Genomic DNA, 26,266 nt, shown 5'->3' with positions numbered 1-26,266 from the left:
GATCAGAATCCTCACTGGTACAGACCAGTCGATAATCAACATCGTTGGAGTGTAAATGTATGGTGTGGAATAGTTAATGGTCATCTCATCGGGCCATTCTTTTTTGAAGAAAACGTCAACGGCAATGCTATTTTAGAACTTTTAAGGGATCATCTCCCACTTTTACTTGAAGACGTAGATCTTGAGACTAGACGTCGAATGTGGATACAACTGGATGGTGCAGGACCGCATTTCGCTTTAATTGTACGAGAGTTTTTAAATAGAAATTTCCAACAAAGGTGGATTGGAAGAGGTGGTCCAGTTGCTTGGCCTGCACGATCACCGGACTTAACTTCCCCAGATTTCTTCCTTTGGGGATACTTAAAAAATACTGTGTTCGCCGAAGCGCCCACAACAAGGGAGAATATGATAGAAAGGATTAGAGTTGCATGTAGACAAATCTCTAGAGATATCTTACTGCGCACTATTGAAAGCTTCGAACAGAGGCTCAGGCAATGCATCGACGTAAATGGTAATAATTTCGAGCAAAACCGATAGGAAATAAGTTTATTCTAGTTTCATCACGAATTGTGAGAGGCAAGGGGACTCACATTAATAAAGCACCCCAAATCGTGAGAGGCAAGGGGATTCACGTTAATAAAGCACCCCGAATCGTGAGAGGCAAGGGGACTCACGTTAATAAAGCACCCCAGAGGGAACATAATCCTATTACGTCCACGTCGTTGTTCCTGGGTAGTGCTAAAGATAGGAAGTTTATGATCTTAAACATCAGCATCGTTAGTACATGGCCAGTCCCTTATTCTTTGGAAGTTTATTTAACAACGGTCATATGCGATAAAAGCTTCGCCTCGAAATGTAACAAAAATAAGAGAATTTTCAAGAATTTGACCTTTGCTTCACATTGAGAATAGAAGTACGACAAAGGTCTTCGATGCTCGTTAAACCTTTTGATGTTTGAAAACGGCTTCAATTTCTTAAGTAAAAACTGAAATATTGTTTATGTTCTTATGAAAAAAAAACTAAATAGATACTTGAACGTAAAATTTCCCGCTCTTTCTGATCCTGAGATCAGAAATAGGGGTTTCCATTGAAAAAATAGAAATGACCTTGAGAAAACCGTCAAGGTCAAGCTCAAGGTCAATTTCAAAGTCACCCCTAGATGTCCCCCTTGAACCCCTACAACTTTGGTCTGAAACATTTTTGCGTAATTTGCTTGTTTCAAAAGTTATTAGACTGGGGAAATTAAAATGACTCACCCTGTATATTTGAATATATGTATATATTTGAATATATGTATATATTTGAATATATACTGCTCAATCACATTTATATTGTAACTGGGTATGAATTCCGCTGCCGATTTAATTTGCGATGCTCCTGTATCATACGATGGCTATTCCCAGACTGGTTCTTCTACCTTCGCGATCGTTCCGTTCCATATCGGACCGAGTTCCCGTTTTCCGCTTTCCCCGGCCGGTAGGTGTTGCCCTCATAGGTAGACGCGTGATCGAGACGATAGCGCAAACAAGACGTTTACCGTCACAAAGTATATATTTGAAAAAGATCAGTAAAAAATTCATTTACAATGATGATATATAATGTTTTTTATTACAGATTGTTAAAGCTTATAGTTCTTCAAATATCGTCTCTTAATGTATATACTACTACGTGTGTACCATGTTTTCGTACACTAGAGAGTTGTTCAGAAGAAATTCTCCTTGCGTACGCAAAAACTCACCTGTAATATTAAAAAATTACGTACGCAAGACCTAACTTAGCGTACGTTTTCTCATCCCTCTAAACAATCACTTAATTTAATTGAAGGACATAAGAAATTCATAACAAACTTATTATGAATAGTTTTAATATAACGATATAACTTACGTAAATTAATCAAATTAGAATTTAATATATAAATTGAATTAGAATTTTATGTACCAATTTAATTGATTAAACTTTATTCAAAACTGGTATTTATTTGTTACATAAGGACAAATAGTACAGTTTAAGCAATTGAAACATTGAGGGTTTCGTGATCGACAAATTTCTTGACCAAAACCAACAAACAATTGGTTTATCTCTGCCCAAAGTTCTTTTGGAAGCCATGATTCTAAAGCAATTCTTGTTTCTTCTGAATTTTTAGTTGGCTTTTGTACCCATTTAAGACGGTTGCTAATTCTATGTACATGTGTATCCACACCTATTCCAGTAATTTCATTCCAAGCAACCTGCATACAAATATGTCCCATTTTTGGTCCAATACCAGGTAGGGCACAAAGAGCTTCCACATTCTTAGGTATGTCACCATTATAGTCTTCTAGTAGTATTTTTGAAGTCCTTTTTAAATATTGTGCTTTGCGCTACAAATATTATATCAAATTAAAATACAAGTAAAATGACAGAAAACAGCTTAAGCCTAACGATTACATTTATGAAATATATAGTATTGACAATAAAGTACAATTTTTTTTTCTTAAGAAATATATATCACACCAAAGTAGCTTGTGTTATAATTTAGCTGATTGGAAATTTTACGTCAATCTATTACTTAAAATTTTCGTCTATCTATTGTTATTGTGACTTCACTGTACCGTAGAATCTATAAATAAAGTGTATTTTGAACATTGGCACAAATAATTTTTGATATTGGTGCATCCGATTTAACATCGATTACAAAATCTGTGACGGAGAATTTCGGCTAGGCCGATCTCGCCCGTTTGGCTCTCGCAAATGTCCGTGCGCCGCGCCAGGCTGAGAGTGTGTACGTTTGGCACACACACTCATGCTTGGACCTTTTGTTTGCGAGGTGCTGAACACGGGCTGAGCTGACGACTGGAGCGACGCAGATGGCGCAGAAGAAGAGAGAAGAGAGAGAGAGAGAGAGAGAGAGAGAGAGAGAGAGAGAGAGAGAGCGCTCGAATTGCGGATCGCCGCGGAAAATTCGGGGAGTCTCTGCTAAGCGAGGAGCAGAGGAAGTCGCGCGCGCGGATAAAACCGACGGTGACGGTTTTTCAAAGTTGGCCTCGCGACCTCGTCGACGATCGTTCGTTTTGGAGACACGCCCGGTGCGCGGACGAGTATCGGAGTGTGAGGCTGGGTCGCGCCCAGCCGTGTCCCGAAGTATACCCGGCACCGGTGCGTGTGAGTTATCCGCGAGGTGCGCGGGTGCGCGCGCGAGCAGTCAGGACGTGCTGTCGTCCAGAACAATAAGAAGGCGGCGAAGACAGCAGCAACAACGATCAACGAGCGGGTTGCGGTTGAGGCGGCAATATTGCGGAGCAAGCGAGAGGACGAGCGAGAAGACAGATAGTGACGACAAAAGAATATACCAGCGATACGGTCAGCGAGGAGCACACCAGTGACGTCACGGTGCAGAGCGCTCCAGCCGTCGGAGAGGCTGAAGGTCGAGGTCGGTGCCGTATTTTTCTCTTGTCTCTCTCTCTTGCATGTTTGGGCGTCAGTCTATGGCTGGTAGCACAGCAGACCTGCTGGCTACCCGTCGATAGCCTATCAGCGAAAAGTGTTTGTCGGGCATTTGTTATAATATCTAGTTTTTATAAGGGAATCGGTAGGCTGACCAGCCACCGATTCACCTTCGCGTTCGCGTTTGTTATTGTACCGCTCGTAGTGTGTAAGTCCGAGGTTGCCGTATTGTAATCGTTTGTTGACAATTAAAGACTAGCGTATTAATCCGCTGTTGTGTTTATTCGCCGCTGTATCACTCCTCATCCCGACTTCGAATCTGTGCGTTTAACGTGTTTATGCTCGACGCGTTATTCAGTCGTGGGAACGTCTTTTGCTTCCCGAATCCCCGAATAAATAATTTGTGCGGACGGTCGCGAGCAACCCAGACGGGTACGGCCGGAATTCTCCGTTACAAATCTTAAATAATGATGTAGGTAGTCCAGCGTCAATGCCGGAAACCACTTACGCAAATTCTATGGCTCTACAACGTCCGCGCAAGGAGTTTAGCGCTAGAGTAGATAATCTCCAGCATTAATGCGAGTAGTCTGACGATGGGATGAGAAGTCTAGCATTTTCACGGAATATCTCTGATATTTGCAGTATATTGTTATTGTTACTGTAACTTCAAGAACTAAGTCCACGTAAAACGCTGTAAAAGTACACTAGGTACCTGTGCGCATTAGTCTTGGTTTACTATAGTCATGAACATGTAGACCCACCTACCCGATCATTTCTTGAAAATGTAGGAGGAAAAAATTTTACATGCATCAAGGTTGGTCCTATAGTTTAAGGTGGAATCAAGTCTGAACCACCAGAATCACGATAACAAATATATGAAAATTTCATTACTGAAAATCTTCACATGACCGAGGCTCGAACCCACGACCTTTTTCACAGAAACCTGGATTCTTACCAACTAAGTCACCGTGACCCTATTATAACCCGAGTTTAATGAAAACCATTTTAATTATAAATATTTAATTATTTTAGTACTAGTATTTTTACTAAATTTTTTCATGACTAATAATTTTTTTTTTGATTTTGTATTGTGTATAAGAACTATTAGTCCAACTGTTTGCCATCAATAACAAAAAAAAATTTTTTCAAATAAGATTAATTATTAAAATTTTCTAAAATTTACAGTTTTATAGTATATTGACTCCTTGAATTTAGAAAATGATGAGAAGGTAATGCATTTTATCAATATATACTATAAATTGGCATTTGGCTAAAACGTTACATATATCAAAAGTAATAAATTAAATCAAAAGGTAACTGCAGCAAAATTTTATATTTTTAGTTGGCACACTAACTGATTGATATGTGAATAATTTTTTATGTTGAGGAATATTTATAAATATAATAGAAAATTTCTTATAATATTTTAATATATATTGAGAACAACTAAAACTATTTTGATTGTTAAATATTTAACAATAATCAATCTCTAACAGTCACATGATCTTGGAATTCTATAAACTGTAATAAAATGAATCAACACATATCTTTTATTCTAAAAATTTAGATAATCCAATCAAATTTTTCATATATATAATCAGTTTTCAGCCAGTTTTCAAATATATGCAGAACTATTGCATGTACTATCATTCAGTCACTTTTTCTATTATTGCTTAGCCTTTTGGTTATTAGGTCACTTTAATTTCTACTACATTTTATGTTGAATCATTCCATGAATCTGAATCAGTATTTGTTATATGTAATTAATAGATAACACCACTTTTATAATTTAAAATAAAATAAGCTGGATATTGGTGCCAGATTGAATAATAATTTACTATATATCTTTAAATAGATGAGTCAATTATTGGTCAATTGATTAAATTCGAGACTCAATTATTATAAATTTTCATATACTTTTTATTGTATTCATTCAAACCTGACAATTCCCTTGAATAAAATGTTAATATGGTAATTTCTTATTTGAAAATTTTATAGCAGAACCAGTATCTTTTATAAAAAGAAATTTATAATTTTAAACATTATAATCAAGTTCATGAACTAACATGCTTGTACTAATTTGTTAAATAAGGAAATAACCAGAAAAATCTAGTTTATTTTTAATTTTAGGAAATTGAAAAAAAAGTTTTTTTAGAGCATCATTAATCCATTATACATAGAACAAACATTATAACAAAGATAGAAAAAAAAACTCTAATTATTTATAAAAACTAGCTTTACAAAGTATTGGTTAGATTTTCATTCCGCATCTGCTTCACTTTTATTAAAAATTTAATTTATTGTATATCTGCTAATTATATATAACAATAAATTAAATAAATATATTTACAAATAATCAATAAAATTTACCTTCCAAAAGCTAACGGGATATATAAGTTTTTCAAGTTCTTCATCTGACATTGAGGCAATTATTAAAGGACTGCAATTAATCTTTTTCAAACGATTCATTGCTTCAAATGTAACTTTATCTTTAGTTTGACTACTTAACATAAGTGCAATTAATGACTGAAATCGAAAGATTGGAGCTTCAGCTAACTTATCTGCACACTTATGACATCCCATTTTATCTACTGGTGCTAACAAATTACAGCGCATTTGTCTTATATTTTTCAACTGTCTTTCCCAATTGTACGGCACCCAATTATTTTTTTCAGTATCTTCAATTTTATAAATATTTTGTAATGGATAATGTAACTTAACATTTTTTGACATTGCATCATTTCCAATAGCAATTTCTGTATTGCATTTTGTTTCTTTACATTCTATAACAAATTGTTCTTTGGAACATTTAGAATTACTTTTAATCTTTTGCCCAATATCCATGAAAAAACGAGATGTTTCAGTATCAACATTGCATTCTGGGTTACAAGTTTTACTAAAATCCAACTTTTTAAGTCTTTTTAGATTCAAATTAGTCATTTTGATCACAAAAAAAATTATGCAATTGAATTACATAAATAACATAGTTACCAGGATCTTTGAATAAACATTGAGCTACAAAACCTCCAAAAAATGCTCCCAAAGTGATCTATAAATAAATAATATTCTACAAAAATAATTATCAACTATTTGTTCTTTAATAAAAATGATAATGAATTGACTAATAAAGATAGAAATCAGTTTGGAGTTTCAATAGTTTAATCGAAAAAACGGGTCCCCTGCAAATTATTTCAGTTTGCTTTACCAAAGAGCGTGTGACCAGAGATTAGGAGGGAGATTGCTAAAGATAGATCCCCGACCACCCTGTCTGACCAGCATAATTAATTGAAAATAAAATAGCAATATACAAACTGATAGTTCTTTAATTGATCAATACGATTACGTTTTCAGATTTTTTGCCTGTCTATAGTTTCTCAGTGATACATTAATAATAATCGGTTTATCATCTACGATTCAAAATTTTCCTCAATAACACAAAAACGTTTACAAAATGTTTTAAATGTTGATGACTATTAGTGAAAAAAATGTTTTTAAACCTTTTTAAAACGTTATATATATCCGTGAGTAATACGTTTTGAAAACGTTTTAAAAAAGTTTTTTATAAAAATTTATACAATAGGCCCACCCCAGCCAGCAAGGTTTGTTACCAAAATGTTGCTACAACATTGATTTCCAAACACGGCAACTTAATCGGCAACCAAAAAAAAGGTTTCGGAAATGTTGGAGCAATATTGAAATGTCCGCTTTTATTTGAACCAAAATGTTGCCAAAATGTTATCTCAACAAGTTGCCTCGATGTTTCCACAATGTTGCCACAACAAATATTTGAGAAAATTTGACGCGATCGATGGCTTTGTTGTAGTAATGTTACTGCAATGTTGCAAAAGCGCGGTCACGCAACATTGTCATAACGACGATACAACACGTTGACAACAATCTCCCTTTTCCAGAAGATGTTAGTTCCAACTTGTTAGCAACCTTCTTGAAACATTGTGGCAACATATCGATCTACAGGAATCAACTGCGAAACATTGTAGCAACATTTCCTCAATGTTCCAGCAACGGCTCCAGGACATCACCAAAACATTAATGAAAAAAATATAAAAAAAATCATTTTTCGTTTATGCATATGTAATGAGTATAATTTTGAATTTTTTTTTCAAAATCTTGTTTTATTTTTCGATGAACAAAATGTTACATTATTTAGTTTACAAACAACTTATAATCTTAATAATACGTACAAAGCAGAACAATTTGATAATATCGTCTTATTCTTAATATCAACATTTTCATTAATCTCGCAAGGCAACAATCTTAGGCTTTTTTTTTTGGTTACGCTTTTTCATTATATTAAGCTCTACACAAAATTAAAATTGCGCAAAACGGCTTTATGCACTTGGATTTCTTACGCAAAAAATCACATTCAGTCTGATATACGTTCGTCGATTTTTTTTTGTCAACGCAGCGGTGTGAAACAAATTTTTTTTTCATATTCATCGAGATGAGATACACCTTTTTTAGTATTTTATATTTTTTTCGGACAGGGTGGTACTTTTTTTACAAAAAAAACGTTTCAAAATCAAAATATCTACGAAATAATATTGACCATTATAGGAAAAAAACACATAGTTTCTCTCGAACGTGTGTTTTTTTTTTCAAGTAAAAAGTACAATAATTTTTTTGTCAAGCACGAATGTAGAGCTAATTTGAAGGAATGTGTCATCTATAAAGTGAAACTATTTTTATAATCATCTTATATGTAAAAAGAATTCAATTTTAATCGGACTTTTTTTTCATGATTATTGGTCGAATAGTTTGAAAAAAAATCCGCGGCCGCAAATAAACTACTAAAGATTTTTTTGTTCAGCTTGTAATGAAAAAACACGGCAATTAAAAGCTAAATTTTGTTGAAAACACATTCATTATTTTATATTATTGAAACCCACCATCGTAAACATTGAAAACAAAGTTTTTTTTCAAACTCGTTCAACGGAAGAATAAAACATTTTGATCGCCTCCTGTACGAAAATATTCCAACACAGTCAGATACGGTCAAAACAAATTTGTTTTTTTTTCTTATCACGCAGTAGTTCAATTATAATATGTATTACGAATCCGATATTTCGATATATTTATACAGCCGTCATTGACAATCTTTGAGATCTTAAATTTAATTATAATACAAGTACAGCGATGTATGACTGATTTTTTTTCATATTCATCGAGATTAATTATAATACAAGTACAAGAACGCGGATGTTTTTCTCTATAAGTCGCGCGGTATGATTTTACAAATAGCAGCAGCTTTATACAATCAAATCACTGTAACAGTCAAAGAAATTTTATTCCTTTTTATTGCGTAGTGTGTGTAGAATCGGAAAAACTACTTTAACTTGCTTGTATGGTAATATTAACACTTTGGCTGTAATATCATCAATTTTCCAACATTCAGGAGACGCGCTGTCGTTTTTCTGTACAACATTAATTCCTAGTTGACTAGAAGATAGAGGCTGCGTATATACAGGCCCTAGAATATCCAATTTCTTTCCAACGATGCAGTAATCTTTGTTGTTGCATACAATATTCAAAACTTTAACTACGTGCTGATGATTGACATAGACGTAGCTGTTTTTATCATCATCACAATTTATCTTGAATGTGTCGAATATCCCAACTTTGTACTGTAATACATCTGTAGGTTGGTCTGCTACAGGACCTGTATGATGTTGTTGTTTAAAAATCGAAATATTGTCATTGCACATGTAAAATTCTTTACTCTTTCGATTTTCGATTTCAGTTAGTCTGCGCGATATTTGTTGTAAGGGCCGATTCCCATTGCGGATTAGATTTTTTATTCGTCCAATAAAGTTTTCAAACCTGAAGGCTGAAAATGTATCCAATTCTCCGTATCTTCGTACGTCATTAGCTAAGTGATACAAACCATGCACATTATGAGATACATAACGGCGACCATAAAGCTTTTGAAATGTAGGAACAAACATACACAGCAATTTTTCACCATAATCGATCCAAGAATTATATTTACACATCAATGGATTACTGAATATACTTATAGCAACGTGTAGAACTACAAAATGGTTGTAGATAGCAGGAGATACATTATCTTTCAAAACAATTATACCAATGTATAACAAGATTTGTCTCCATTCTGTGGCTTTAAAGAATTTAATATCTTTGAAACTTCGTGGTTTCCTGGCGAACTCGTATGGAATATAATCGGCTAATGTGATCATTGCAGCAGAAATGCGATTAATTACATATGCTGGAAGTTTACAAGAAAGTCGCGCGAACAACCAAATCAAAAATAATTTGCGACAGACACCCAAAAATACCAAGTGCATCGGGTCCAAAGGGACTTGAGATACTAGACCTAGTTTAGGTATTTTTGATAAACTTGATTTTTTTAATTGATAATTTTTTTTTTGTCTTCATCGGAATAGGCAAACTCGTTGAATTTGGCATCTTCTCTTAAAGTCGAAATCCCTCCTGGAAAACAAACGCATTTCTTCATTTGACCAACAATTTCACATTTCGTGCAACTAGAATAGCCTGAATGGCATTTCACTCCCAATATATAGGCTTTTGCGGGGGCGTCGCAAATTATGCCATCAATGATTACATCATAATGCGTTTTCAATATGGTGATACCATTATTAACAAAATTCTTCGCTTCTTCTATAAAAAATTTCAAGAATTCATCAGAATCTTCAGGTTTGGAACATCCATTAAAGATGCCTACAATATAAACATTTTTTCCTAGCTTATCCGAGCACAATATAGGCCATAACGTTTTTGCAGTACTTTTTCCCATTGGAGCTCCGTCGACGTTGATTAATAGATCTATGGTTTTTTGTTCAATCTTTAATAATCTTCTATCTAGTGCAATTTTTTCTAAACATGAAGATAATCCAAAATGGCAGTATTCGCCTCCATTTATTTTGTAAATTTCTGTATGTTCAGGAGTTTTAAGTAAAGTTCTTGAATCTAATGGTAATTTCAGTGAAGGAACATCTCGACGCAGTCGGTGCAAAAGGTCTGTGAAAGCTGTTTGTGTTATATTATTGTCAATGACCCATTCAGGAAGTAGAGTTTTTAATTGATCAGACACATTACCGATATTTTCGCTCTTTGAATTATTATCAGATAAAGTATTCGTGACATTAAATTTATAATTAACTGAACTACTAGGATCGTCGGCCTCACAAACATCACTCGATTCGCAATCGCTGTACCCGCTATCCTCACAATCGCTATACCGGTATTCAAATTCAGTGTCTTTCATTATTATATCTTCGTCGATACAGTCGTACCATTCATCATTTGTAAATTTGTCAGCAATGGTTTCACAGCCGAGTATCTTCGTATGAAAATTGCTAGTTAGAGTTTCATTACTATTCTTGATAGGGTCAATGATTTCGTTGCTAATCAAGTAAACTTCATCAGTTTTTTCTTGTATCTGCGTAGTTGATGACTGAGTATCAGTTACATTGCTATAATCATTTCTATTATCAACACATTTCTTGATGAATTTCTTTATTACTTCCATATTCTTCTCAGTTCTATTTTGTACGAGTCTTCTTTTGTGCCTTTTTGTGTACATCCTATCGTTAATCGAGCACTTACTCCGTTGTTGAGCCACCTGAAATGCCAAAGTATAATCTTGTTTAATTGTACACAATATCATCTATCTATTTATTAAGAGGATGGCGTAACCAATTTAAGCTTTGCAGGAAGTCGTTATACATCAACAGTTTGTAATTTAGATTTAAAAAATTGGTCTTTCTGTATTCTCAAGGTCATAAACTATCCGGGATGACTTTCAAATTTGTCAAAAAGTAAAAATTGAGCGAGAAAAACAAAATCGACGGAGACCTATTTCGGAGGGCTCTCTACGCTGCGTAATTTTGAAATCGCTGTTATTCCACCAATATTCACTTCGGATTGATTATTAAAGTCATCCCGGATGACGAATAATCTATAGATTATTATTAAATTCCAACAATTCAAGAAAATTTAAATTAATTACGTATAATGGAATCTACGAAATTTTGAGGTTAGGGTTTGATACGCCATCCTCTTAATGAAGTGGATTTCGATTTTCATACAACTATTATATCACATTCTATGTATAATTCTGAGATACGTGTGATTTTCCCTTTTAGCCCTATAGTGTCATTTCAAAGTATACATCGTAAAATCGTTTTTAAGATCTGATTGTTAAGAATCGTTTTTAAGACTATGCAGTTTATTCGGTTGGCCGCCATTTCGGCGCATTCATTGTATCGGGTAGATTTTTTTTCACAATGTCGGAATTCCAATCAGCTTCAAGATGCTGTTTTCGAAGTTCCAATATCTTTGCTAAATTTTCCGAAAGACCGGAAAAATTGAAAAAAAAAACATAATTTTCTAAAAGGCCATTCTCGATATGCACGAAACTTCAACATGTTGTTTTTAGACTAATAAGCTATTCTTTGGCCAAATCACAATATTCTGTGTGGTTCGCTTCACGAGATGTGTTCTCGTAAACATAATATAAAATTTATATAGTGAGCAATTCCACCAATTTTTTAATAATCGGTGCGCAGGTGAGTTCACCAATTTCGCCGGCGATTTTTTCTATGTTAGTACATAAAAAAAAAGAAATCTTTAGGCAATTTCAGATTTTTTTAGCGCACATATGAGCAATTCCACAAAAAATGCCTCATAATTCGGGACAGTTTTTGAAAAAAGTCAAATCGAGTGCACGCCTTACAAATATGATTTTCTTATTCTACATCAAATATGGAACCAGAAAATCCATGTGCCCACAACCGCTCGCCCGTGTGACAACCTTTTTTCCTTAATAAAAGTTAAAAAAAAAGACCAAAGAAAAACTTAACTTTTCATGGTTTTTTTAAATTATATGAAAAACAAAAAAACGATAGCGAAAATCTGACTTCAGATTCGAATTCTATGACTCAAAATACATCAAAAACCATACCTCATTTATTTTTTATTCCTAATTTTGAGCCCTACAGAGCCTATCAAAGTCGGAAACTCCGTAAAATACAAAATTTCTTATTGAATAAATTCAAGTAAAATCAACTTTTTATGAATTTTCGTCGTTTTTTCAAATTTACAGAAAAACTAAAAAAAGATAGCGTAAATCTGATTTCAGATTTGAATTCTACGGCTCAAAATACATCGAAAAACATATTCAGTTTTATTTTTCATCACAATTTGACCTTCGCAGAGCTCTTTGAACACGTAAATCTCACTCAAATGTGCAAACACCTCGAAATTTTACTATTTTTAAGGGTTTATAGAGTGTCAAACATTGACAGGCTTTGTAGGATTCAAAATTACGAGTAAAAAACGCTGCCAACTGCATTGGCGGAGTGCTTCCTGGTAAAGCGTCAAAAACGGTACTCTTTTATAATCGTTGCTACCCATTTTTCAAATAACTTCAATGTTGACAAATGCAGTTATTTTAAATTTGGCTGTTTTCCGGGCTACTTTCAGCATTCAAAGAAGAGAATGGAAAATGTTTCAAATCCCTAGCAAGCATAGATTCGCAACGGTGACTGGTACAAAATTGAACGAAAAACAAGAAATTCAGAAAAAAACGACGTTCTAGTTGAGTGACTCTAAAAAATTTTCTAATCAGTCAAACTGGATGATTCTTGTGTCTCCCGATTACTTAAATGAAAATTTAAATAATAAAAAAAAAATTGGAAGAATAAAAGCAAAAATAACCGTTACAAGATACAACCAAATTTGAGTCGCCAAAACCCGAAAATTTTTTGCGATACTTCATTGTCGAAAAATGACTATAAAATTTTTTCTACTCACTATAACACGATAAATCTTTTTTCCCACCGACCCACCACACAATCCAATAGATTAGAAAAACAAATGAAGCAATTACTCTAATAGGTTCGCCAGGATGATGCGAAAGTCATTTACATACATACACACACACACACACACTATTAAATATCCTTATGGATATTTAATAGAAAGAAACGCCACCACTTTTTTCTGTAATAACACTTTCGACGTTCTCTATATGTAGCAGCAAAAAAAGTTCTTTGGCAAACAAATCGCGATGGTGATTTTTGAATACTCCTCAATTTTAATATAATATGTTCAGAATTCAATGACTGATATAAATATGAAACTTATAAGGTGGATATCCAGAGTAAATTTAATTTTTTTCTTTTTAGACCAAAGATTTTGAAACTTTGTCTACATATTGTACATAAAAAAACGATAATTTTGTGTTTTTGCTATAATTTTTTCTTAGTTTATGTTCACCTAATAAACAGATCAAACTGTTTTTTTTCAGTTTGTTATAAAAGTTCCATCCGCATACTACTTTGACCAAAATATTTTATTAAAGGCTCATTTTGTTCGATCAAACCAACCTTACTAAATTCAAATAAAAATTGTCATCGACACCTATCTTCCACTAAAATAAACCATCAAATATAATTTTAATCTGAAAGTTTGATAAATAGTCAACCTCATTTGAACATTTAATGGCTTATTTTAATTGAAGGTTGGTTTCGGTGACAAATTTTAGGTGGCTTTATAAGCTTAATTTCATCGATGAAAATGAGCACTCAAACAACTACTATGGTCAAAGTAGTATACGCATGGAACATTTTCAATAAAAAAAGACAGTCAAATTAATATGATAAAGTTGAACAGAAATATATTGGTACAATTGACTTTGCAGTATAAAATAGAATCAGTGTACAAATTTGATAATCCTACATGAAGGACTTCAATTTCCATCCTTCAATGTGAGAAAATAATGTAGAAATTATAACTAAAAACCCATCATATTAATTGCCTATCTCTCAGAAAAAAATTAATAAATACCTTGTTCATCTTGTGTGTAAATTAATTGCGTAATTGATAGCAGTTTCAATTGAAGATGTCCCTGTGGAGTATGCAAAAAAAAACAAATTAATAAGATACTTGAAAATGAGATTGAGCTATCATTGAAAATTTTTCAATGAATTTTTGGTATGATTACTTACTTAGAAATAATGCATATATTCTGGTCTATCACCAAGCGATGAAAATTATCCTAACTATACAGCAGTCCACCACATAGAAGAACTTCATGATCATTGTGCTAGACTGTCTCTGTCGAGAAAGAAATGAGCTCGTATTGAGTTCTTCTCATGCCCAAAGCCAAGGCAAAGGTCGTTAGTTGCTTAATAGAGTCAATTCATAACTGAAAATATAATATTATTGATTGAACTATGGATCAATATAAGTTTGTATGTTTTATGTTATATATCCATATGTAATGTGAAACCCAAAACATAGTATTAGTAAAGATAAATGACTAATGTTATAATGGCGTATGCAGGTCAACATAATCTAATATAATTAAAAAATTCATCGTGCAAGTATCAAACTTACTGATTGCCTTTGAAACAATCGTGAGATCAAGTTATTTCTTACTTATAAATTTATAAGTACCATGGTCTTTCAGCTGGATCTTCAACTTCTTGACTCCCTTGGTTCAAAGTCCAAAATGTGACACTCTGTTATTGTATCAGGACTCCTAGCATATTATATCAACATTTCTTCCACAAGTAGTTGAAACCTCACATATTAATCAATATGTCTTGTCAACTATAAAAAAAATTGAATAAAATAACTAATGATGGATCATAGTATAAGCATTTCATATAAATAACTGATATAACTATCGTTATAGCTTAAAATTATGGTTGAAAAAGCAATAAAGAAATAAATTCATTGAAATTGTCACTGAATTTGTAGTTGAAAAATATCTAATGTTATTATCTGAATATCTTTTTAGGTATCACATATAAATCTCATTGATACTAATACTCAATACTGAGTCAATTCAAAACACCTTGCTTCGTTCCAGCATGTAATTCAAAATAAAATGTCAGTGCAAACACCAATTATAAAATTACGCACATTTGTAGGTTATGAATGCTATTGAATCAAATAAGAAAGTGTTGTAATTTTATACTATTACCCTAAGATTTTTATTTTGCAAAAAGGCTTGCACAGATGACACAGGTCCGAGAACCATAGAATTTAACGAAGTCGTATGATATGTACTGCTCCGATACTTCCAAAAATCACTCCGGAGGTACGTACATACACAAAGGCCAAAATGAAAAAAGTTTTTTGTGGTGGATTTCACATGCCAACAATTCCGAGTAATACTCTTGTGCGTGCGTGGTACGAGATTTGGCAACCGCACCAGTTAGGCAAATCCATGCATAGGCGAATCTAAACGTAACTTGCGTTGTTGCCAAGTTTACGTGCTACACAAAATCTAAGCTAAGCGAGAAGCGAGCTAGTCAACGCCGATCAGAGCAAGGCAGTGAGACATCGCAACACAACGGCAGCCGCTATACTGGTGCTGGTGTGTATACGGAGCTCAGACTCAGATAGTCGATGTATGTACCGGAGCAACGGGAAGAAAGAGGGGATCACTCACCGCCATTTTTGCCGCCTGCCGGTTGTGTTTGTCTCTCATATATCTCTCAGCGATGTAGCAGCGTGCGTGCCAGCGTGCTTGCGCCTACCGGTCTTCAATCGCGTTTTGTTGTATATACCTAGTCAGCCAAGTAAAAGTTTCTTCGCTTAATTCGCTCTTAATTGTTAAAGAACTTATTTCTATAAATAAAACGGTAGTGGTAACGTGTGAAAGATGGAAAGTGAAAGGGAAAGTGGTATGAAGAAAAAAATCAAACTGAAAGTAGTGAAATTTGTCAAATCATCGGAAATCACCACAGTACCAGAAAATTGGTTAAAAGAACAAGATGAAGATGCAGAAGAGAGTGAACAAATTGTTAAATGCTCGTGGCCAAACAAGAAAAGCGAGTATGAAATACAGGCGATGATAGAGAAAAGGTCAGCAAGCAAGAATTCATGGCTTACGTACTGTGTGGAAATTCTTGGCCGGTGAGTTTATTATTTTTTTTTTCGGCTGTTTGGAGTTTGTTATCTATGCTTTACGCTGTCGAGTGAAATTCAGTATCCGATGCGCGATGCTTTTTCGTGAGTTGAGTGGGAAATCGATCGTTGCACATACGACTAGCTGCAATCTTAAGTCTTTTGGGAGTACGCGATAGTGATTTAGAAGTTTTCATTGTTTAACAAATATACTTTATTTTTATTTTTTTTTAAGAAAAATGGATAGTCGACAAAAAACTTTTTATATAAATAATTTGAAAAGAGTCGAATTCGTTGGACGATGTATTATAAATCATTTGTAAGCTAGGATACAAAAATGTTTAAATAAGAAAAGAAGAAAAAAAAGGGAAAATCAACTTCCTTCACCCTCATTTCAAAAGTCGATTTTTTTATTTCTCTCTCGTCTAACAGGACGCATATAACGCTTGCTTGCAACACGTGGAGTCGCCTCGCGTGGCCAAAGCTTTACGATTTTTTCCACGTATATATAAGTGTCGCGTGTCTGCGACTATTTACGCAGAAAAAAAAGCAAAAAAAAAAGAAAAGAGATGCTCGTATTTTTCTATATAGTCACACGTCTCTGGACGTGCGAAAAACCTAAAAGGATTGTTAAAAATTTTGCAATTTTTTTATGTACGCGGAACGTCAACAATATCCGGTTTTTGAATATTTTATAATAAAATTTTTTTTACTGTAAGTTACTTTCGTTTACGATGTGAATTTTTTTTAATAATTTTATTCGAATATTGTATTTAGTTCAATTGAAAAAAAATACCGAATAAAATAAAAAAATTATCAATGCACTTATATGTTTTTACCGTTCAATGAGCATAAAATGCTTATCATTTGATAAATGCGATTCGATTTAAACAATTTTAATGAAATAAACAAGGTGTGTACAAAATGTATATTATCTCGTTTTTCACCCGATTTTGTTCGGATAATTCTCACTTCATTTACGTGTTTTTGTATGTTTATTGCTCTCAGAGGAAAACAAATACTCTCGTGCTTCTCTCTTTCTCTATCTCTTTCTCCTTCGTGTGGAGTAACTCAAATTAAATTTACATGCCGTTTGGCTTACACACACACTCACTCGAGTGCAATGAATTGTAAGTCCGTGTAACGTAATTTTCAAAACTCGAGAATTTAAAATCAAAGATATAAGCTTTTCTTCGATGTCATTGAAATCAAATTTTTTTATTCTCGCAAATGATTAACATTTTATACCAATAAAGTTCAATTTAACTTCTCAATAGCATAGGTATATAGTCGCCCCATAAGGATTATTTTGATAAAACTTCGTAAACGCGTTGCAAACAAAGTTTAACACTCATTAACTACCGATAACATATCGCCATCAAAGAGTGGAGTTTTCAACGCGAGAGACCATGAAATGAGAATATTGTAACTGCATTTTTATTTCTCACCTTCTCGTGAATGTACTTAATTCAATATTTATTTCTTTCATAGACACATTGCTAGAAGCTAAAGCCAAAGAAAAAATAGCTTCTTCGGATGAAAACTGCACTGATATTGACGCAAAGTACGATCGTCAAATGAAGGAAGCGCAAGAAAGGTTGACATTGAAGTCCAAGAGGAATCGAAAACGAAAGAAGCACGACGATTACGTATACGATGCTGAAGTTGATTCGTCCGATTCTGAATCAGACGAATCAAGTGACCGTACCGGCGAAAATGATGGATCAAACGTGCCTGAGGAGACGCCGCCCCGCGTGCCGCAAGACCAAATCTTTAAACCTCGTGAGTTTACATAATATTTATTTATCAACACTTGATAATATTCCAAAATAATGTTATTTCTATAATCGCTTTTTTCATAAGTCTCATCGTTAAAACTATTTTTTTTTAAATTAATTATCATAATTCTCCAAAATAATATATGCTAAATAAAAATTGAAGATTGATAAAATACATCAACGATTTAGTAATCGAGTAATTTTTTAATGTTCACATTAGAATATATGCCTTGAAATAAAATTTTTTTTTATTGTTTGCCTTCTAGAATATAATCTTTAATCATGATATTTATTTAGATGTTTAGATACACTTAATTCTTCAACAAATTCTAATTCTGTAGAGGCAAGCTTTGCAACTAACAATGAATCGATGGAGGATGGCGACTCGATGAATGAAGGTATAAGTTGGAAATTGTTCTCTATTAAGAAATAAATAATTTTGATGACGTACAATTATAAAAATAATGTTGAAAATTGTATATAACCATTTTCTAATATTCAACTCAACTTTAGAATATTTCACTAAATTCTAAAAAATCTTTTGTGTAAATTGTATTGCATGTTTTTAACAACAAAGTTCTTAATAATTTTTCATATTGCAATACATGTATTCCAATGTTTAGATGATCTCTTGCACAAGAAGAAAGATGAATTTGATAACATACAGGACAACGCTGTTGGTGATGGTACCATTGCGCTTGAAGAGGAAAATATGGATGAAATTACCAATGTTCTGGCTGAGACTCAAGATTCACCCAAAGGACCACTTGAAACACTTGAAAATGAAGAAGCTTTTCATACATCTCAAGCACCATCGGGTCAACAAAAATCTACAAGTAACGAGGATTTATCCAAAAGTGAAAGTACCACTGAAGGTATGTACACGTTCATTTCTCACAACTACTATCTTCTCTAATTGCTCCCGTTTTTAATAATGTTATGAAAAGAATCATTTATTCTTTGCTTTTATAACATTTATTTATAAAACGTCTTTTTTTTAAGGCAAACCTTGGAACATTGTTCAATTGTTGAAGTGGCGCGATCTAACGGTGGTTCCATCCATCTGGGTATCCAAAGATAAAACGACTACCCGTTGGCCTCCCGATGAATCAAAAAATCTTGTACGCAATTACATTGTTCAACGTGTAAAACCTTGTGACGACTGGAGAACCATAAGTATCAAGCAATTCATCGATTCTGCAGGTAATCCACTTGAACAAATCAATTGATTTCATTTCCTCAATTTGAATTAGCTACAATAAACTTTTTTTCAACTTATTTTCTACTTTTGAAAATTACAATTGAGAAATAAAAATCTGTGGTTTCCTGGCATAACCGGACATCTGGTTTTTCGCGATTTCAAGTTATCTCATTTTTAAGTACGAATAGAACATCTATAATTAACATTTCGTTTATGGAATTGATTTTTAGTCTTAATTACTAATAATAGGAACCCTTAGAAAAACTTTCTGAATGCAATTCGCCAATCATTAATATTTTATTCGTATTTGAAAAAGGGACAACTTGAAATCGCGAAAAACCAGATGTCTGGTTATGCCGGGAAGCCACAGAAATGTTGATTGCAAATAATTACTAATACTTATAAACATTTTCAATATTTTTCAGAAACATATGCCTTGGCATGCGAGTTTATTGACAAGAAAGAAAAAGATCTTGAAAAAGATAAGAACTCACTAAGGATTTCAAGTGATATTCACATGGCCAACTCAACAGTAAAGGAGGACTTTTCGCCGAAAGATTTTTTAAACATAGACGAAAACGATCTCAATGCTATGAATTCAGACGAGATGTTTAAGTGTACTTTGCGTAAGTTTTATGTTCCAATTTTATATATATTGATTACTATAGACGAGGTGTACTTTTCACTCGTCAGAGTGTCTTGGTGTCTTGATTTATAATTTATAAACAATAACGAAAAATTATATGCTTGCAGTTGGTGTCCAAGAGGTTTGTTGTAATCAGCATCGTATTTCGGAGGATTTAAAATTTCAAGCAATTGCAGGAAATAATTCTGCACTTGCATATACATCTTCTCCGGCGTCTTCAGCCTACAAACTAGATAAAGTTAGAGAAGATTTTCCAGCCACATCTTTGAGACACTTCAAAGAAAATGAAACCAAATTAGAGAATGAAGCATACGCTGCCGCAGTTGTAAGTCTTTCAACGTATTTTCACTTAAAGTAATATTGAAGTATACTTCAATTTTTAAGTGAATACATTTTTATCTTATATTTCTAGACCGAATTTTTGCGCGATCTTGGCGGACCTACCGGGCATAGGCGTGTTCACACCATGCTCAGTCGAACTGTGAGTGACAAAGTTGGCTCTTACTTTACATTTCTCGGCATGAGCAACACGAAAATTAATTTTTCTGCACAGAAAATCTGGAAAATTATCAGAGGTATGTATTTATTAGAATATTGTGCATCAAACATCTACAGCATTTATCTTTTACCTTATGCTCTTGAAGATATTGCTGTGGAAGCACACAAACATCAGGGCTATACATTCGATGCAGCAGGTACAAGCTGTGGCGCATGGTTGAGACAAGTACCATTTAATTTGGAGAAAAAAAGGAAAAGAAATGCAAAGTATGTACATTTTTAATTATTGTCGAATAAGCGCAATATGAAGATATTTTTATCGCGATTATTTTTTTCATTTTAGAAAAAAAAAGCTGACCCTTGAAGATATGATTCATGAAGAAGAAAATGAAGACTGAAACGTTACAACAGAAAAATCGAGACGTTTTAGCGTAGTAAATGCCATCTTACTTCATATTGCATTTGTGCAACGAAAATTACATGTGGCTGTTCTGCTTTCATGCTTGAAATGTTCAAAATAATTTATTATTTCTTTTTTCTGTGCTTTTTTGAAACTCTTTTTCAAATAATCTTGAAAAAAAGTCCGATTGAGATGGAATTTTTCTTATATACTTATAAGATAATTATAAAAATAGTTTCACTCTGTAGATGATACATTCTTTCAAATTTGCGCTAAATTCGCACTAAAGAAAAAATCGTCGAGATAAACTATATATACTTTTTTCCTACAACGGTCATTATTACCTTGTAAATCTTTTGATTTGCAAACGAAAAAAAATATAAAGTATAAAAAAAGGTTTATCTCATCTCGATGAATATGAAAAGAAAAATCGCTGCGTTAACAAAAAAAAATATAAAGATATTCCAGGCAGAATGCTATTGCCAAAGCCTCTTTTTTTTCTTACACTACTGTACGATAAGAAAAAAACCAATTTGTTTCGCGCGTATTTGACTTTGTTGGAATGCTTTCATGCGCAAGATTTTCAAAAAGTTTTAATTTTAAAAAAATACATGTTCGGCAGAAGCTATTTTTTTTTCCTATAACGGTCAATATTATCTCGCAGATATTTTGATTTGCAAAATTTATTTGAAAAAAAAAAACACTTCATTACGATGTCCGAAAAAAATATAAAGTATAAAACAAGGTTTATCTCATCTCGATGAATATGAAAAAAAATGAGTTATACATCGCTGTACTTGTATTATAATTAAATTTAAGATCTCAAAGATTGTCAATGACGGCTGTATAAATATATCGAAATATCGGATTCGTAATACATATTATAATTGAACTACTGCGTGATAAGAAAAAAAACAAATTTGTTTTGACCGTATCTGACTGTGTTGGAATATTTTCGTACAGGAGGCGATCAAAATGTTTTATTCTTCCGTTGAACGAGTTTGAAAAAAAACTTTGTTTTCAATGTTTACGATGGTGGGTTTCAATAATATAAAATAATGAATGTGTTTTCAACAAAATTTAGCTTTTAATTGCCGTGTTTTTTCATTACAAGCTGAACAAAAAAATCTTTAGTAGTTTATTTGCGGCCGCGGATTTTTTTTCAAACTGTTCGACCAATAATCATGAAAAAAAAGTCCGATTAAAATTGAATTTTTTTTACATATAAGATGATTATAAAAATAGTTTCACTTTATAGATGACACATTCCTTCAAATTAGCTCTACATTCGTGCTTGACAAAAAAATTATTGTACTTTTTACTTGAAAAAAAAAACACACGTTCGAGAGAAACTATGTGTTTTTTTCCTATAATGGTCAATATTATTTCGTAGATATTTTGATTTTGAAACGTTTTTTTTGTAAAAAAAGTACCACCCTGTCCGAAAAAAATATAAAATACTAAAAAAGGTGTATCTCATCTCGATGAATATGAAAAAAAAATTTGTTTCACACCGCTGCGTTGACAAAAAAAAATCGACGAACGTATATCAGACTGAATGTGATTTTTTGCGTAAGAAATCCAAGTGCATAAAGCCGTTTTGCGCAATTTTAATTTTGTGTAGAGCTTAATATAATGAAAAAGCGTAACCAAAAAAAAAAGCCTAAGATTGTTGCCTTGCGAGATTAATGAAAATGTTGATATTAAGAATAAGACGATATTATCAAATTGTTCTGCTTTGTACGTATTATTAAGATTATAAGTTGTTTGTAAACTAAATAATGTAACATTTTGTTCATCGAAAAATAAAACAAGATTTTGAAAAAAAAATTCAAAATTATACTCATTACATATGCATAAACGAAAAATGATTTTTTTTATATTTTTTTCATTAATGTTTTGGTGATGTCCTGGAGCCGTTGCTGGAACATTGAGGAAATGTTGCTACAATGTTTCGCAGTTGATTCCTGTAGATCGATATGTTGCCACAATGTTTCAAGAAGGTTGCTAACAAGTTGGAACTAACATCTTCTGGAAAAGGGAGATTGTTGTCAACGTGTTGTATCGTCGTTATGACAATGTTGCGTGACCGCGCTTTTGCAACATTGCAGTAACATTACTACAACAAAGCCATCGATCGCGTCAAATTTTCTCAAATATTTGTTGTGGCAACATTGTGGAAACATCGAGGCAACTTGTTGAGATAACATTTTGGCAACATTTTGGTTCAAATAAAAGCGGACATTTCAATATTGCTCCAACATTTCCGAAACCTTTTTTTGGTTGCCGATTAAGTTGCCGTGTTTGGAAATCAATGTTGTAGCAACATTTTGGAAACAAACCTTGCTGGCTGGGACGGTATCACAATACGTTTTGAAAACGTTCTTATATTGTTTTGTGGGGATTTAACAGTCTTCATCGCTGACCACCAGTTGGCAGCATAGGAATTTAATTGCAGTGGTGACCCCGACGTGATCTCAATGGATTTGCAGGTGAACATCGTGGTCGACTCGAAACAACCGGCATCGTAATTTTTCCGCATTCCTGCGCCTTTGCCGCCACGCAAGTCAGCGACTGGAGCTAAATCGCGGGTGACTGAGAAGAACAGTTCGGGAAATCGTCCAATCATCCGCGCATATCGGAAAACTCTCGCGAACGCAAACTGTGACAGTGAGTACGCGATCGAAGTTAAGAGTAAGGTTAGGCGTATGGTAATGATAAAGAAGATAGTCAAAAACGAGATGGTGAATCCCAACGAAAGTTTGTTACCTTCTTCAAGCATCGCTCAGAATGGCGCGCGTGGTGGCGTAGCCGATCCTTTGGCAGCTCAACGAGAGGAACTTGTCCGTCTGCAGCAACAGTTGAGTGCTAACGGCATGCACGCGGCGCGCACGTGCAATCTCCCCGCAGTTTTGAAGGAAACTCCAGAGGCATGGTTTCTGCACGCCGAATCAATGCTGACTTGCCACAACATCACCTCCGACGACATGAGATACAACCACGTCGTGTCTGCCTTGGATCCGTCGATGTCATGGGATTTACTCGATGTGCTGCAAAGCCCATCGGTTTCAGGCAAATATGATCACTTAAAGGCGCAGGTCATATCGTGTTTTGGCCAGAGAGTCAAGCAACGGCTGCGCAAGCTGTTCAACGGTGTGCAGACATAAGGCCGCAAACCCTCGGCTTCATTGTCTCGCTACTTCCCTATTCGGCAGTCCCCGGGAAAACGATTTTCACTAAGCAGGAGTTTAGCCTAACAGCGGCGAACACTTTGTGTATCGCCACATACGACCGTCTCGTGCTCGCACTCAACTTGGGAATACGCCGAGAGTACACCTGGTCGTTCATCATCGCGGACTTTCAGAGAGCCATCATCAGTGCAAATTTCCTGGCCCACGCAGTCCTGATGGTGGACCTGTAGAAGCTGTGCCTCATCGACTCTACGACGAGCCTCAGCACACAAGGACAGCCGTGCACAGCCGCAAAACACTCTGTGGCCATTCTCCACAATCCTAGTAATTTCTTGTCTTCATAAAAATGTATGACAACGACAGGAAGACTGCGTTTATCTTTTAAAGAAGGATCTTCAAAAACGCAATATAGACGCACGTCTATCCCAAGATATACTCAAGATATACTTGAGATATACACGTATATCTCAAGAGCACGAGATTGCTAACAAGTATACAAAAGAAGAACTATCACTGGCATTAAAAATTAAACTACAATCATCTAGTACTAAAAATACCTCCGAAAATGAAGTACCTGATGAAGAACCTGATAAACCAGATACTGAGTTGATTCATAAATCATTATATGTTTTCTGACTTAGATTTGTCATACCGCAAATATGAAAAATTAAGATCTTAGCGTTTATGAATAATTCTTTACATTTCAGTTCAAGTGGTGATGAGAATAATGATTATTAACAAGAAAAATTTTCCTGATGCATCTGTATTTATTGCATATCTATTTCCTATTGAAGTAAGAACTTCTGATGGTAAAATAGTGTGGCTTAATAATAAACCATTTTCAACTTTGTATTGGCGCCCAATAAGCTTTGAATTTGTAAAGGAGAGTGATATTAATACAATAAAAACTTATAAAAGAATTTCAAAATCATTGGAAAAAGTAAAAAATTATGAACTGAAATTTATGGATATGGAATTTAATATAACGTTTGATTTTAGATGTACAATGATATATGGTAAAGTGGGAAATGTTTTGACAAACCAAAAATCTTCCAACTGCTGCAATATTTGTAAAGTTGGTCCAAAATATGTAAATAAAATTAATTACTTTTTAACATCCAACTGTCTTGATGAATTTTATAAATTTGGATTTCCAATATTACATAGTTGGATTAGATTCATGGAGTATCTATTACACATTGCGTATAATTCTGACTTTAAGGAGTGGTCAGCATCAGGTACCAACCAACAAATAAAAAAAAGTCGCAAAAATATTATTCAACAAACTTTGAAAGAACAAATCAGGATAACAGTTGATGTTATTAAACAAGGTTATGGTACAACAAATACCGGAAATGTAGCTCGTACTTTTTTTTCTGAGTACAAAGCTGTATCCAAAATAATTGGTATTGATGAAGAGATTATATTAAGACTATATGTAGTGTTACAAATAATATCTTGAAAAATAATATACGTTTAGATATATTTAAAGATTACAGTTTAGAAACAGCCAGAAAATTTGTCTGGTTGGTACAAAATGCCACCATCTGTACATAAAGTACTCATACATGGCTGTGATATCAGGATGACTTTTCCAAAACCTATAGGCTTTTATTTAGAAGAAGCGCAAGAAGCCAGCAATAAAGTTTTTCGTAAAGCTCGTATTGCACATAGTAGAATGATGAATAGACTTGTAACAAACGAAGATATAGCGCATTACTTATTAGTAGAGTCAGATCCCTTACTAAGTTCTATAAGAATTGTAGAAAAAAAGATAATAAAGATTTGATTCCCGAAGCAAAAGTATTTCTAACACTTGATTAAAACACCTAAAAAACACTAAGAGAAATAAGAAGGAAAAAAAAACAAAAAAACAAAAAAAAACCAAAAATATCTCTTTAAAGACATGCCTTGCCGCGGTAAAGAGGCTTACATCGAATAAATATTAATCGATATCCAAAAAAAAGTAGTCATAAAGTAGTCACCATTTATGATTTTATTAAAGATTATGGCATTCTGTACGTAATTAACAAAAAAATTAATTAAATAAAAAAATTTTAAAAATAAGATAATTTATAAGTTTGTTAAGATTAATAATAAGCTATTAGATTTTATTTTAAAGTATATTAGGATTTAGCAGATTTAAAGTAAGAAGGTTTCACGATTGAGAAGTATAAGATTAATTAAATCAGAATCTTGTGCGTTTAA

At 33.5% G+C, this 26,266-nt stretch overlaps 3 protein-coding genes across 5 annotated transcripts; 1 reads left to right on the top strand and 2 right to left on the bottom strand.

Moving 5' to 3' along the window:
• Positions 1-1,947: 1,947 nt before the first annotated feature.
• On the bottom strand, positions 1,948-6,618 carry LOC131675577 (endonuclease III-like protein 1). Of its 2 annotated transcripts, XM_058954607.1 has the most exons (3): positions 6,415-6,618; positions 5,794-6,330; positions 1,948-2,360 (listed from the first exon to the last, which is right to left on the bottom strand). In XM_058954607.1, the coding sequence occupies exons 2-3, from the start codon at positions 6,265-6,267 to the stop codon at positions 1,962-1,964; spliced, it is 873 nt and encodes a 290-aa protein (XP_058810590.1). In that variant the 5' UTR covers positions 6,268-6,330; positions 6,415-6,618; the 3' UTR covers positions 1,948-1,961. The 2 variants fall into 2 exon arrangements, with proteins under 2 accessions (XP_058810590.1, XP_058810588.1); XM_058954605.1 differs by lacking the exon at positions 6,415-6,618 and having other exon boundaries at positions 5,794-6,401.
• A 937-nt stretch (positions 6,619-7,555) lies between these two features.
• Positions 7,556-15,778, bottom strand: LOC131675576 (uncharacterized). 2 transcript variants are annotated; one of them, XM_058954604.1, is made up of 5 exons: positions 15,416-15,778; positions 14,824-15,039; positions 14,433-14,632; positions 14,272-14,332; positions 7,556-11,044 (listed from the first exon to the last, which is right to left on the bottom strand). In XM_058954604.1, exons 4-5 carry the CDS (start codon positions 14,278-14,280, stop codon positions 9,809-9,811), a joined length of 1,245 nt encoding a protein of 414 aa, XP_058810587.1. In that variant the 5' UTR covers positions 14,281-14,332; positions 14,433-14,632; positions 14,824-15,039; positions 15,416-15,778; the 3' UTR covers positions 7,556-9,808. The 2 variants fall into 2 exon arrangements, with proteins under 2 accessions (XP_058810587.1, XP_058810586.1); XM_058954603.1 differs by having other exon boundaries at positions 14,884-15,039.
• A 321-nt stretch (positions 15,779-16,099) lies between these two features.
• Positions 16,100-20,865, top strand: LOC131675588 (uncharacterized). Its single transcript, XM_058954621.1, has 10 exons — positions 16,100-16,302; positions 17,622-17,626; positions 17,836-18,126; positions 18,464-18,520; positions 18,746-18,997; positions 19,125-19,325; positions 19,749-19,949; positions 20,077-20,294; positions 20,382-20,734; positions 20,811-20,865. Exons 1-10 carry the CDS (start codon positions 16,100-16,102, stop codon positions 20,863-20,865), a joined length of 1,836 nt encoding a protein of 611 aa, XP_058810604.1.
• Positions 20,866-26,266: the final 5,401 nt, after the last annotated feature.

Source organism: Phymastichus coffea, unplaced genomic scaffold (genome assembly GCF_024137745.1).
Source record: "Phymastichus coffea isolate CEN01 unplaced genomic scaffold, Cenicafe_Pcof_1.1 PCOF00026, whole genome shotgun sequence".
Lineage (NCBI taxonomy): Eukaryota > Metazoa > Arthropoda > Insecta > Hymenoptera > Eulophidae > Phymastichus > Phymastichus coffea.
The sequence above is the reverse complement of the archived record's forward strand: the minus strand, read 5'-3'. Positions and strand labels throughout refer to the sequence as shown.